This window comes from Myripristis murdjan, chromosome 14, assembly GCF_902150065.1.
Source record: "Myripristis murdjan chromosome 14, fMyrMur1.1, whole genome shotgun sequence".
In the NCBI taxonomy this organism is placed as follows: domain Eukaryota; kingdom Metazoa; phylum Chordata; class Actinopteri; order Holocentriformes; family Holocentridae; genus Myripristis; species Myripristis murdjan.
This window is the reverse complement of record NC_043993.1, coordinates 30,418,331-30,433,035: the sequence shown is the minus strand read 5'-3', so window position 1 is coordinate 30,433,035 and position 14,705 is coordinate 30,418,331. Positions and strand designations below refer to the sequence as shown.

Here is a 14,705-nt window from a genome sequence, read left to right as displayed (position 1 = left end):
TTTGGGTTAAATCTGCCTGACGAAATATCACAGGCAGAAAGACAACAGCCTGGCCTGTCACAGGGTTGGAACAAAACAAAACAAAAAAAAAGCCAAAAATAAAGTACAGTACAACACATAAAAAGTCCTCCTCTATTTCTACGCTAATGCACATTGTACAGACTGTTAACACTTGCCTAAATCAACATGTAGCCTTTATTCTCCTTTAAACATCACGTAAAACACCATTCGTTTGCACCTTGCTCAGCGTGCGCCGTAAATGGTTGCTGGAAGGGTGTCGGCCGCGGGCTCGACTCTGGCGCTCAGCTGAAGGCCGGGTTGCGAACGCCCGAGAGGCCGCCGGCCGTGGAGCTTTTGCCTTTGAGGAGGGTGAGGGAGAAGATGAAGAAGCAGACGCTCATGACGCCCAGAATGATGAGGCCTGAGATGAGCGCGCTGGTCACCGTGTTCATCTGGAACGCAGGAGCCTTCAGCTGGGCTAAAGCAGCAACAACACAAAGAAACATCCCAGGCCCCTCAGACTGATGGAATATTTCTATTAATGTTAGCACAACTGTGTTCTCATACGAACTTTGAAGGAAAATATTTTAACACGGTTAAAGACAGCCGCTTAGTACGACGGTGGACTAGGACCATTGAGGGGGCGTGATATTCTGTGAAAAAAAAAATATTAGAATTGCCAAGATTAAAGGTGTAAATTTCCAAGAAAAAAACCTTTTTGCTTGTAAATTTGTGAATTAATACTCTCAAACTTTCTGAGTTTTTTCTCATAAATTTGTGAGCATCTTTTTAATAAATTAAATAAGTTAAATAATAATAAATAATAAAATAAGTTTTTTTCTCATATTATTTACAACTCAAATCTTGAAAATTCAGTTGTTGTTTTTTTCTCTGAATATTACCCCCATCCCTAGCGCCTTAATTATTATTATTATTATTATTATTATTATTATTATTATTATTGTTATTATTGTTATTATTATTATTATTTTAAACCTACAATGGCCCTAGTACACTGTCATAGTTTGGCGATGTCCATTGTCTTTGGTGTAATTTTCTCTCACCTGTAACTCTTCAAACAGATGGCGTGCCACCATGACAGGATATTTGCAGCACAGAAAAATATTACATGCACATAAAACATCAGCTGTTAACATCGGGTTTTGGTTTCAGTGCCTCAAAATGGCTTTTTTTCCAGCCTCACCATTTTGCACCAGCATTAAAAGAATCATACAGGGAGAAACTGACCAAATTCTCACCGTCTGCACAATAGTGACTGGCTTCAACAGAGTTAAATTATTCACCGAAAAAAAGACTGCAGCAAAAGAGAGTTTTCAGTGCTTTAGTTATGTAAAACATGACTTCACTCCAACTGGAGGAAATGTGTTGAGTGAGTCATGTCAACTTTGAACACACTAGTGCCACATTTCCTGTTAAACTGCTTTTTAAACAAAATGTATACAACAGACGCTACTGTTCAAGCAATCTGATTGGTCGAGAGCTGTGTGTTATTTACTGTAAAATCATGGGAGCCTCCAGAGACAGTTTAGAAAAGAGAAGGCTCACTCAGAGTCATTTCATGTGGGTTTTGCCACTTTCCCTGTAGAAGACGTCCTGACACTGAAATAGCATTTTTCAGACAAAAATATCAGGAGAAAATGAACTTTGTTTGCGTCTCCGCAACAGGCTCTCGCAAGATCTGGCAGCACAGACATCTTTTCTCTCTGTTGTTACTGAACCACCTCTGGTTTCACTGAAGAGCTGCCCATGTTGCTTTCCAACCGGATAAACAGAAATTTAAAGGCACTTGTATGTGAAACCATAAATCAATAGTTAAAATTCAAATAGAACTTGTTTCTCTTTGCTTAATAATACTACTTAACTGTTTTTGGAAGTGAAAAAAATAAGCAAAATAAGGCACAAACATTACATTAGTACTGTATCCAGTGTTGTAATGTTTTGACATGGTCAGTCCATCAAAAATGCCCAAGCTTTGTGCGGCAGTAGGCTGCACAACGTTCACACGACGTTCACAACACCAGCTGTCTCTGGCAAGTCGAGGTGGCGGATGACAGTGAGACAGGAAGTGAGCACCATTTCACACGACTGACACAGCTTGCAGTGTGTCATCTTTTGCACAGCGCATCTTTGGTTGTAGTCCACTACAGCAGCTGTCAAACAAAGCTATCAAACTATCACTAACAGCTGATTCTCCGTCACCTGAAGGTTATTCTGCATGTCGGCTGCAAGCAGTCTCTAAACAAGTTCTAGATTGGGGAATTTTTTTTGGCATTAAAACGGTATTAAAAATGGTAAATGCAACTTAATTTTAGCGTTTTATGTGAGACAAAAACAATATTGCTGCTACAAAATCGTAACTGTTGTATAAAAATGAGGCTTCTGTTGTTACAGTGAAAAACCTCACAGCCGTGATGTGATTTCCTAAAACGCACAAGCCTCTCTTGTTCTACTGCTTAATTTGAGAATGGAGACTATAGCCAGTGTTGAGAAAAGTCATAATATTAATATTTTTATATTAATGCCTCTCATCAAAGCGCAGACTGTGAGTTTGGTCAGTGGCATGTTACACAGTCTCTAAGAGGGTATTAGTCGGGCTAGTCTAACAACAGCCATGGAAACTACCTCCATGGAACAGAGCTGAGACAAATCCATCGTACAAGAGGCAGATACCAACAGACCTTTTCCACGGCAGCCATTCTGAGGTGAAAATTGCAGGGTAAACACAGGTGTTACTGTTGACACCGAGGTTCTGTTTCATGTTGCTTCACTGAAATCTCCCTCGATACACTTCAGTGGACCAGAAGCTTAATTAACATCATTAGCAACACCTGTGTTTACCTGCCATTTCATGTCAAAATGGCTGCAGCAAATAAGGCCTATTCCTCCGCGAGCTGTAGCCTCAGTAGCCCATAATACAGCCACGACATGTTAAGATCTGAATAAGGGGCGTGGGTTATTCTTATTATTCTTATTATTATAATTATTAAACTAAATGTACACAAAGTAGGTTGAGATGAACTGGGTTCACCGAAAAACAAAATCAGTCTCAAAATAACTCCTGGAACATAATGAACATCACAGATTGATGATATACAGTATAAATGTTTTGTTCATTGAATTGGCTCTATATCTAAAAAAAAAAAGTCCTTCTGAAATGTTTTCTTGTCTGCAGAATCTAGGCTGAACGTAAAGGCTTACCCAGTTGAGAGTTGTTAGTTGGCGTTTCATCTGCAAAACAACACACAAAAAAAGGCCATTTAAGGATACGACAGGATCATGTATAATGTATAGTACAGTATACTGTACACAGCACAATGACACACTGACCGATTTCTCTTACAGTGCATGACTCAGTGGGATGCCCCCAGGCGCTCTATTGAAAGGCTGCTAATGTAGATGAACTAGGTCACTCAGACACGTTCTCACCATCAGCCTTCATGGTGATATGAAGCCTGAAGATTCACTTTTTATTTAATATGCTATCCAATCGATTGAAACCCTTACTAATATTTTAACATCGTCCTAAATGTAACCAGCGGGTGAAAATGATAGAAAATACAGAGGAGTAGAAGCTTAGTGTTGCATGTGAGTACAGTTTAAACAAGGGATTAACAGGGCTCACGGTGCCGCACTGTAAGTATTGAGTTTCAGCGTGGAGTTGAGAAAGAGATGAATAACGTGAGGAAATCTTAGAGTGGCTCAGGATGGAGGGAGGTGGTGTGAGAGAGCTGGGAGGAGTGGACTCGGAGGAGAAAGGGATAAAATAGGAGGAATGTTATCAGACTGTACCACTCCGAGTGATGATAGGACCGGCAGTAATGACGGCGTTTCCAGATACCGCGTTTGACTCCTTCCCCTCTGAGATGTCTCTCTTTTTTCTGCTGCCACAGATCTTGAAAAAGAAGAAAAGGGGAGAAAAAATGAGTTAGGATGTCAGATATGCATTTTTAGGCGATTATATCTAAATAAAAGACACGATGTGTTCCGGTGTTTCATGATTTGATTGTCAGCAGGTTGGCTGGACATTAGGGAGAAAAAATAATGCATAAAAAATAATGCATAGTCCCTACCAGCACTGCTCAGTGCCCATATTTTTGTGTCACTTTCTGATGTTTATTTTATTGGCTGTCTTTGTCATCCCTTTGAACTGTTTGTTTACAAAGCACTTTTGGTTATATTGTCATATGAAATGTAAATATAGTCAGGATCTGATTTGTATTTGTACTCTTTTGAACACCACATTTATTCTACACTGTAAATACTGCATTTTTTATAATTATGAATTATTAATCACTGGGTAAAAATAAATAAAAACTAAACTAATATCACAATATTTGCTGTCTACTTTTGCTTGTGGCACAAATGGTTGAGAGTTTCTCTGTTTATGTGCAGTGTCAGAAATCATCCAGGAACTACTTCTTGTTGACATAATCAGGCCAGATTATTGGTGTAAGGTCCATTTTGACTTTTAATAACTCGGGACTCGGTTTGTCTGGCAATGACTAGAAACATACAGGTTGCTATTGTGACTCAGTGATTTTGTGTGTTGGTGAAAATATTAGGGCTGCTGGCGTTTTCCATGTAATAGAGTGAGTAGGTGAGGTCTTTATGGATTGAATCTATTAAATGTACTTCAGTCATGAAAGGGAGATGAAGATCAAAGGTTTTAAGAAACACTTTTAAGCCTTGAGGCAACTGAGATGTGGGTAATGTCTCCATGTAGGTGTAAAAACCTAATATTTTGTCCAGTGTGTGTGTGTTTAAGTGCCCTGAGTCAGCCTCACCGGCATGAGCATCGGGCAGTCGTCTGCTCGACACAGCTTGGTGACACAGTGCAGGAAGACGGTGGACATCTTCTGGTTCTTGTGCTTTACAAAGCGGAATACTTCAAAGGCAAAGCGGCCCATTTGGCTCTTCCCATTCTCAAACACAGTGGTCTGCGGGTCTTTTTCACAGCTAGCTCAGGGCAGGAAATCAGAGCGTATTACAGGAACAGAGAGCGAGAGCAACATGGAAATCCGACTGAGGATAATATCAAAGACACGTTTTCAAATTTCACAGTTACCTAAAGAAAAGGTCGTAGCGGAGGTCATCATTGGGGTTTCCAGAGGGAGTGGTGTAGCAGTAGTCCATGAGAACGTTCCATCTATTTTAGATTAAGGATTACAAAAAAAAAAAAAAAAAAAAAAAAAAACAGAGCTCAAGGTCATTAAAGTATATGTGATATATATATGTATATTTAAAAGTTTACGCTATGGATTTTGGCTAATTGGTCACTTTGCACCATATGTGGCAAAATAATCTCTGTGTCTCTGGTCGATAGCTCTGTCCAGTATGCATGCAAACACTGCATTGTATGTTAAATGATTGATAGTATTATTGTACAAATAAGGTAATAAGACCTTGCAGCAACTCTAAGGCCCGATGGTCGGTTAATTTTAATAGCAAATCTACATCTGCTCAGCTTGCTCGGGTTTGGTAAATATGACAAAAATGATGCAGTCTTTGGAGCTATTGTACTTTCAGCAGCAGGAGATGCCCAAGCATTAATTTGTTTTCTGTGCACAGGACATCATTTTAGTAAAATTAACCCGAGCTCAAAACTGGCAGTGCTGTTGGCTCATATTCACAGTTTTACCTTTGGATGGCAAATGGGAATTTGTTTCCAGATCACATGAATCTACAGACCATGGAATAAAAAACGAATAACAACTTTGAATTAGTAAAGGATTTTCTTCATATTTGAATCTGCCATATGTTGAGGCCAGCATATTGAAGCAAATTGTCAACCAGAGACACAGAGATTATTTTAGGACCAATCCACATGTGAGATACCGTGCAAGGTAACCAAAGAGCCATATTCCCCCAAAGCCAGTGCTGTCATTTAAGATCATGTGCTGACACCCTCACTTCATTGCAAAGTCTTTTCCCCAGCCACCAGTAGATCTATAGGCAAGATCAAATGACCACAACACAGACAAAGACCTCACACAGGCAAATCCAAGACCAAAGTCATGCCATGAGTCCAAGGCCAAAGTGGGGATGAGTTCAAGTAGAAGGTCAAGAGCCATTTCTGTCCAACAGCAAAATGCGAGTGATCTCTCATAAATGTTAACAAGGTTCCCGCTTATCATGGAATTTATGGGGCATCATGAAATTTGGAATATGGGTTCCAGACAGGGAAAGTCATGGGATTTGGTAGATTTCTTGGAGAAATCACAAATGTGTCACTTCACGGAAATATAACAGAATGTATTTGCTAATTTGTTTACTTTCATTGCATTAGAAGGTGATTTTCAACCAAACCGGAGTTTTTAACAAAAAAAAAAAAAAAAAAAAAAAAAAAGACTTTTATAGATGTGGACACTGAGAACAATGGCAGTGATTGATTTTCATACAACTTTCTGAGATTATTCGTGTTGGTTTTGGGCAGGATTTATGAGCCCAAAGAGGAAAAGTTCTCCAATATCAAGATAAGTCCAAGTGTTGGACAAGCCCAAAGCTCTCACATTGTGTTGTCATAGCTGCAGCCCTGCCCTCCATTTGTCATCAATAGGACCAGCTGGCCTTAAGACACAAAGGTCCTTCTCAGGTGAACCAAGTGGCACAGTTAACAGCCTCGTCTTCCACATATGACGTCTATTTATAGGGTGTCGAAGATCACATTTCAAGTATTTGTGACTGTTGTTTGTGCATTTTGCTGCATTTGTCACCCATGGATAAAAAAATACTACTTAAAAGTCTGTCTTACACTTACCGTAGATAGTAGTGTAAAAAGATTTTTGTTTTCCATGTAGAATCTAGCCTCACATAAAGGTAAGCTGTGCCTATTGTTTTCATGTTGTGCAGTACACTGATGTGTTATCCTACTGCCCCACTTACAGATTTACTCCATGCAGAAATGGCATACTCAGTCTCTGTGTGGGATTACTGGATTGTGCTTTGTTTTATTTTGCACAGGAATGACACCAGGTTGCAAATTATTGTATTGTTTGCAATGTAAAATCCCACAATTGTGTAGAAGGTTGTAAAAGTAGTTAGGTGTCCAAACCCCTAAGAGTAGTTTTGCCTTTCGGATGATGATGGATCAGATGTTCAAAGGGATTTGATGAAGAATCCTGCATTAACAAACCCTCTCTGACTCCGTTCAGCGCTGCTCAGATTAGACAAAGGTTTAATTTAGGTCGATGAAATACCTCCGATCCAGGTTGGTGGCCTTTACGGCTGCAAACACCCGTGTCTTCAGTGTGAGTCCAGCCATGGGGATGGATAACTGCTGAACGTACGACGAGTCCTGTGTACCACCCCCAAGAAAAAAACAAGAACAAAGGTATTTCAGGATGTTTTTCACATTTCTTGGCTTTTTCCCCCTGCTACCTTGCAGAAGATTTGCTCAATTTCACTGCAATTTATGAGCTGCAGTATATCCATCATCTGGCTCCCACAGCACCCCATTTACTTGTATTTGATTCAAATCGGCAAGTGACGTTACCATAAGTTCTGAAATGAACCGAGGGTAAATTGAGTATAATCTGCCTCAATTACAGGATTAAAGGTAATTTGTTGGCTACCTGGGCAGCATATAAAGGATTTCTGAGCCTGCGGTAGTATTCCCAGACTTGTGGATGGCTCCTCCTTATTCTTCCTGTGCTGCAGCTGCCTATGCTATACAAATGACTTCATATACTGTATCTCCAGAGTATCTTTACCCTCTATGATGTGTCAGATTTAATTAATATTTAATACGTGGCTTTGTCTCCAGCCCCCCCGTACTTCAAATGACAGATATATTTAGACATGAATGATGTGAACTTACGTTGTAAAGCAGCAGGCTCAATGTGCTGACAAAGGTGCCATTGCTATCCTTCACTGAGATTGCGGCAGCCGACCTTTAATAAAGATAAGAAGATGAAAGTTGCTGAAAATGTTTTAGAACCTGACTGTTATCCAACATTTTTGGTGACATTTGCGTTCCGTCTATCTGTCGATCTTTATTTAATAAGATAGGTTCTGACATTCTGTGAAAGGATTTTGCTCTACTCACAAATACTTCTCATTTATTTCTCAGTATCATGATATTTTTGACCCAGTGCCTTGATATCGATATTTTAACGACATTGCAGAGATGATTATTGGTGCATTCACAAAATAGTTTACACAGTGACATTTTTGATGAACACTTATTAGTAATGTGCTTATCATGTGCAAGCAGGTAGAGGCAAATAACAGAACAGCTAGAACAGTCAGAAAATTGCATCTCTCTTTTTTTTTTAAATACAGCCTTTAAAAGCATGTTAAGACACCACTTATGTCATATCACGATGTTACAATATACAAAATCCCAGAGGATATTAGTCTTATATCACGATATCCATTTAATATTGATACATTGCACAGACCTACCTTATTCCCATGTCTTCTCTACAACAGACTTGTTTAAAAAATTGTTTTGCTCAGGCAAAGAATGAACAACTGAGAGTTATTCAGAACTAGGACAGGGTCCATTAATGGTTATTTTAGCTTTTAGAACTGGAAGTACTCAGCTTTCCAAGTGTCCTTCCTTGACCTTTCTGAGAGCTGTTTTCTGAACAAAACGGTGTTTGTAGATTTTCGAGATCACTCAAGGAAATCGCTGTCAGAATTATATTTACCCCCCATCGGCCTTCCGTTAGACCCACAGAATCGACTAGGCTTCCCCAGCTGCTTATAAAACATCACTATCGAGCCCCTTCTACAGAGAGAGTGGTCTTGCCTATGTGACTTACGAGGCCAGCTGTGTGTTGTTGACCAGATACTCCAGAGGATAACTGCAGCTGAACTTGTACAGCAGCCCTGGCAGGTAGCTGATGATGGTGGGAGGATCTGGTGTATCGATGTACCCTGATATGTTTCCAATCTGCACCAGCGACAGGTTCCCATATGCGTTGGGTCCTTGAGCTGTGGAAACCTGCAACAAACCATATCGGTGTGGGTAACACTCCTCCTCCCGTCTCACTCACTCACAGCTGTTATCTTACCCTGGGCAGACTGGACAAAGGTTGATAGCATCACACATACTATTGAGCATACTAATGCACCCCGCTAATCCCCAGCTCAATCCCCGCTTATCAGAGAATGGACCCTCAAGAAACTGTCTCGCTCAGTCTAACTCACTCAGCAAAATTGGGAGAAGGGGAAGGAGGGGGTATTAGCAAAAAGGTCCACTTTCAACTTCCTTTTTAAAAAACAGACATCCTCGCAGGGACCACATTCCCTTCAGAGGATTACTGGACCTCGTTCCCATGCAGGACGAGCGCAGCATGTCAGCATTAAAGCAACACTCTCTAAGATTGGAATACAGACCACGTAGAATCGACCACTATACAATTACATCAAATATGGCCGTGATTTAGTGGCAAGTGTGCATGGTTTTCATTTCATTAGTCTGCGGGACGGGCAAATTACATTCACATTCAACGTAATTGTATCATGGTTGGGTCCACATGGTCTGCATTCCAATATTTGTGAATGCGGCGTTAAAGCGTGGATACAGTCAACTAGACAGGCCGCTGTGCCGCTCCAATCTTTGTTCTAAGAGCTTTCTGACTTCAACGCGGTGTCAGGTTCCTCTTTGAGCCCCCCGTGTCTGCTGGCATTAAAGATACACTACTCAGGCAGGTAATTACAGACAATCATCTAGGACTTTGTGACATTTCATTGTACAAGATTGCAGTCGAGACACAGTGACTTGGTGACTTTTTATAACGTTTTTTCAAAACAAATGCAAGCAGGTGGCATCACTGTGGCTTCCTGGTGGAGCCAAAACTTCGGCTGCCTCACAGTATAATATGCTGAGAGGATTTTTTTTTTTTTTCTTTTTTCTAAATTTAAATATCGCTCTCAGGGGAAGTTAGGTTCAGTTGGAGTTTAGGCAATAGAGTTATTACTGGGACGGACTGATATATTACTTTGATATTGCCCTTATATTCACCCCACCCCCCACCCCCCCAAAAAAAAACTAAAAAAATTGAGAAGTCTAACCACGTGAAAACTCGCCTCTTCCTGCCTTAAAGGAAAATTCCCAATCTTTGATCTTTCAGTGCTAGATATCATCAATATGTGATGTTCAGGCCATTCCAGGAGTTACTTTGTAATAAAGTGATGGATAATTTACTTTTTCAGTGTATGCATTTTAACTTAACTGGTCTCTACTCTGGTAAATAATTCCCTACATTTCCCAGAATGCCTTTTCCCATCCCTTAGAGAACATGCTTGGACCTGTTACATCCACTTGTTGAGTCTATATGCAGGTGGAAAGAGCATTAACTGCAGCAGTCGTGATAGTAATGTCAGCAGGGGACCCTCTTCTCAAAACTCATCTCAACTTGTTGCTGCATTGCATTCTGGACTTGTACGGCTACAGTAACAGACGAAATCAGAGTCTCTGCCGTCTCTTACGGTGGATTTCTCTCTGCATGTTGGGGCCAAACGGTGAGTCTTGAAAGATGCCCTCACTGTTTGATTCTGATAGAACTGACACCAAAACCTGACATTTACTGTCAATGTTGGAGAGTTTTTCCAGCTGTCTAACTCCTGTACAGCTGCACTGTGAAAATCTTGATGTGATATCACGATGTCTGTGTTTGGCCAGTTATCCATGAGAATGAGAAGACACACACTGTAAAAACGACAAAAGGGACCCAGGAATGCAGGAGCTGTCATCTATCATGTTAAAATGTTTTGGGCTGACCCACCCAAAAGAATTTCATCACTGCAGCTTTCACTGGAGATTTTCTTTGTGTGTTTTTTGGTCAACATACTGTTTCAACCTTGACAAGGATAAAAGTCTGGAAGCAACACTGATTCTTTCTAAATTTTGGGATTTCTTTGGCCATGAAGATACGAAATGTCAGCACACAATATCCTCTGTTGGCACCTTCATTCCAAATATATCTGCAAAATCCGACATCAGCTGATATCTTAGGCCAAGGTTTGAGGACTTTTGAATACTTTTAGAGCATTACTTGCTCTAAAGTGACTAACCCATCTACAGTATTCACAGTAGCCACTTCGAAGCAGCAGTTAAAAAAAAAAGTTTGCAACATACACACATTAAATTATGTCATTCCATCTTTCATACCACTAGGGAGTTGCCACAGGCTTCCAGTGTTGCCAGGCTGATACTAAAGAGCACAACGGTGGGGAAGGTGTTGTTATTGATGAATCCGCGGCAATGGGCGTCTCCATGGCGACCGTTGAGGGCCAGGTCGGTGTCGGTGTAGCCGGAGAAGAGGACAGGGCAGAAGTTGATCTTAAGGGTGATGGTCTGCACCCCGCAGTACACACTAATATCCCTCTCCGCTGCCAGAGACAAACACACACACACACACACACACACAGTATCTTCATATACTGACATCATCATTATTGCTGCACTCTCTTGCATCAGTACAAGTCACAAGGTCGTTTCTTCTCAAGATATTAGCAACAAAATAAAGCCAAGTGAGTGTTTTCTATTTTCAGGTCAAGTCACTAAACCTCAACCTATCTTAATGAGCTGATATAAATGTCGATGTTGATGCTGAATTAAAATCAAAGTCTAATTTATGAATGTATGTCCAATTTTCCCTCTAAAAGTGAATTCTGGGGAGAAAAACCGTCCCAGCAGTTTGGTCTACATCTAGGTCAAAAAACCCAAAATGTCCCCAATAATCACCATGATTTAAGAACTGGTTTATAGGTAAACAAAATTATAGAAATCTTTCCTCTTTTGAAGATGATGCAATGTAGACACAAATGTTAATTCCAGTCTTTGATTGTAAAAAAAAGAAAAAAAAAAAAAAAAGGATAAATCCATGTTTTCTTTGAGTTCCTCACCAGGGAAGCGGCTGTGAAAGTTGGCATCACAGTTGAATCCATTGAACTGAGCTCCAACTGATAATGCCTTACTAAACAGTAGAAGAATCAAAAATATATGTTCCATTTCAGCGCCTGTAAGAGAAAGAGTATTTGCGCTTAATCAAAAATCCAGTCTCTGCACTTAATCTGTAAAATTAAGAATGCCAGTTTTGCAAACACTTCAAAGATGAGAAAACAGCAAATGAAAACAGCCATATCTTTGATTCATTTTGCACAGAAAAAAAAAGTGAGGATATTCTTCTGTTGTGGTATTGAAGTCAGAAGAGAAGATTTTCCCAAAGACTCTCATTATAGTTTTGACTTCAGAGGAATGTCTTTGATATGCTTATCAAACAGTATCAAAACAGACAAATGTCACAATGAATTATGCAGCCTTGGCATCAAAGTTATAAGAAATTATGCAGGACAATGCCCTGATAACCAGTGTCATTTCTAAACTATAATGGCTTATCTCTGTTTGGAGATCTCATTGTCTTGTGAAAACCTCTTACCAGATAATCACCACAAGATGCTTGTCAGTCACAGATAAGAGTCGCGGTTGTGAGGAAACAGCTAAATTAATGGAGTAATTGCACCGTAACACATTTTTGATTTGCATCTCTGAGCTCTAACAGTAGATTGTGTTGTTCAGGGTAGTTTGAGGTAAAAGTCAGAGATCCACCAGCAGTATGGCTACTCACCCTGGTTCCTCGAAGCCGGCGAGTCAGCGGTTCTCCATATGCTTGGGACAGGTGATGGAATGGTCCGCACAGCATCCCTACCTGACAACTAGAAACGGGACTCAGGAGCAGGGGGGAAAAAGGGATCCAACACATAAGAGCTTCATTATTTGAACATGTCAACAAAAAAGGGCTGTCCAGAGTGAACATGGGAAAGTCCATCAAATCTGAATGTGTTATACAAATCCTTTCACGTCGGCAGAAACATGAGCAGGTTTTGAAGTTTCCCACTCATATCCTTTCGGCCCAATCTGGCTCTGTCACTGCTCACAAATGGTTTGACGCCGCATGAGGTCCATGGTGGTGGGGGGGAGAATTATCTTTTCATCGCTCCAGTGGCCCTGGCTTGCTGACTGAGCCGTTCCTTTCTCCCCAGCCAGTCGGGGAGTGCAGAGCCCATCATGCAGGCCCTTGGCCCCGAGAATCCACACTTTTCATGTTTTGTGTGCGCCAGTTCTCAGTCAGCACAGCAGCAGGCGATCCGCTCTGCAGGGCTGCGAACCACTGCTGGCCTCCTACCTGATCTCCAAACTTTGATTCCCGGTCACAGGAGCCCGCAAAAGAGAGAGCAGAGCAAAAGAAAGCAAAGTTCACAGACTTTTAAGGGATTAGCCAGCCCTAAGCGTCCTATCCTCCATATGGACAGCAGTATATGGGACAGGCCTGACGCAATGAGATCCAAACAGAGGAAACACAGGAACTTCTGTGAATATGGAATATGAGATAGAAAGGACATTCGAAAGGCAGTTCAGACCAACCCTCTGAATTTAGGTCAAAAAGGGCCATTTTGTTCTCTTACTTTCTCTCTCTCCATTTGAAAAGTTACCATCTGTCACCACTGACTGTTACTGGCCAAGAAGTTTCATATGCCTTTCATAAGTATTGCCTCTGTGCTACCTTGTCAGCAATGTGTCCTGCAGTACATCGTAAGCTTTCATAACATCATTTTCTCTCATAAGATCATATCTGGTCTGAACTGTAAAGACTTGAGAGTATTAAGCACTTTATTTTGTTGCATGAACTCTTCTGAGCACAGTTAAAGAGTAATCAGAAAGAGGAATTGTGCGTTACCCGCCCTTACCTTACACTTCTGAAGAAGCATCAAGAACGTTCTTTGATGTCCGCCCTCGTCTTTAAGGTTGCCATCGGCTGTTCAAACACTTGCGGTTATGTTCATTTTGGTTTTGATCCTCAAACCTGTTGTCCGAGAGGTATCCAAGAACATTTACCCATCGTGATCCACCAATTTTATGGATAGGAACAACTCGTACCAAAGGACATCTCGCTGCTCTGATGTTTAACTTGTTGGACTGTTTAAGAATTGGGCGTAAAGAGTTCAGGGAATGGCAGTTTCGTATTTTTAAGGACTTAGCTAATCCGGAGTTAATTGCGATTACAATGATGTACTAAATGCCACCTCCATGTCTTGGTCAAGACATGGAGGTGGCATTTAGTACATCATTTCACTGCAGACTGATAGCCATCTAGAGTGCTCCAACTCATTGCCCAGATTGCCTAGAGCCCTTTTCTTTCATTTTTCACTATTTCATCACTGTATATGCCCTAAATGGTTAGCTGATGTGCATCTTATCAGTTGGAGAGCATCTCACTCCATGGAACATGGCAACCATGGAGGTCAAAGGCAGCATTTTGGAAGTTTTCATCACCTTGCATACCTGAGGAGAACGACATTGTTAAACAACAGCACTCAGGTCCACTTTGGCAGAGGCCTGAAAGCTGTGTACATTACATGTGAACATATAGCTTCCCATTGGCCATTTGTGATGCATAAAGGGCTGGGCATGGGAAGGAAAACCAAAGGCATTAAATTTCCAAAAGCAGCAATGCAGACGATTTCATACCAGCAGACTTCTGTAGTTTCATCGGTGTTAGAATCTTGGCTCAATATAAACAAAGGAAATGTCAGCTACCATTGTTATTTCACAACCACAATAGATGCTCAGCCTGTAAGTGATAACAGCAGTGCATTTGATATTTTTGATTTTCCATGGGGAGCACAGTGTAATCTCAACACTGAACACAGAGATTCTCCTCAATTTTTCACAC

At 40.8% G+C, this 14,705-nt stretch overlaps 1 protein-coding gene across 1 annotated transcript; it reads right to left on the bottom strand.

Annotated features, from left to right (window-relative positions):
- Positions 1 to 302: 302 nt before the first annotated feature.
- zpld1a (zona pellucida-like domain containing 1a) lies at positions 303 to 11,983 on the bottom strand. The gene is made up of 10 exons (XM_030069210.1): positions 11,878 to 11,983; positions 11,141 to 11,361; positions 8,787 to 8,968; positions 7,838 to 7,910; positions 7,218 to 7,315; positions 5,087 to 5,167; positions 4,806 to 4,977; positions 3,811 to 3,913; positions 3,220 to 3,249; positions 303 to 478 (listed from the first exon to the last, which is right to left on the bottom strand). Exons 1-10 carry the CDS (start codon positions 11,981 to 11,983, stop codon positions 303 to 305), a joined length of 1,242 nt encoding a protein of 413 aa, XP_029925070.1.
- Positions 11,984 to 14,705: the final 2,722 nt, after the last annotated feature.

What these genes read in the sequence shown, in the direction of transcription:
- zpld1a (XM_030069210.1), bottom strand. Translation starts at nt 11,983, where the DNA reads ATGGAACATATATTTTTGATTCTTCTACTGTTTAGTAAGGCATTATCA. An exon ending in GCCACCAACCTGGATCGGAG is followed by an intron (nt 5,168 to 7,217) that starts GTATTTCATCGA and finishes AATCTAAAATAG; the next exon opens with ATGGAACGTTCTCATGGACT. An exon ending in TCCTATCATCACTCGGAGTG is followed by an intron (nt 3,250 to 3,810) that starts GTACAGTCTGAT and finishes GTTGTTTTGCAG; the next exon opens with ATGAAACGCCAACTAACAAC.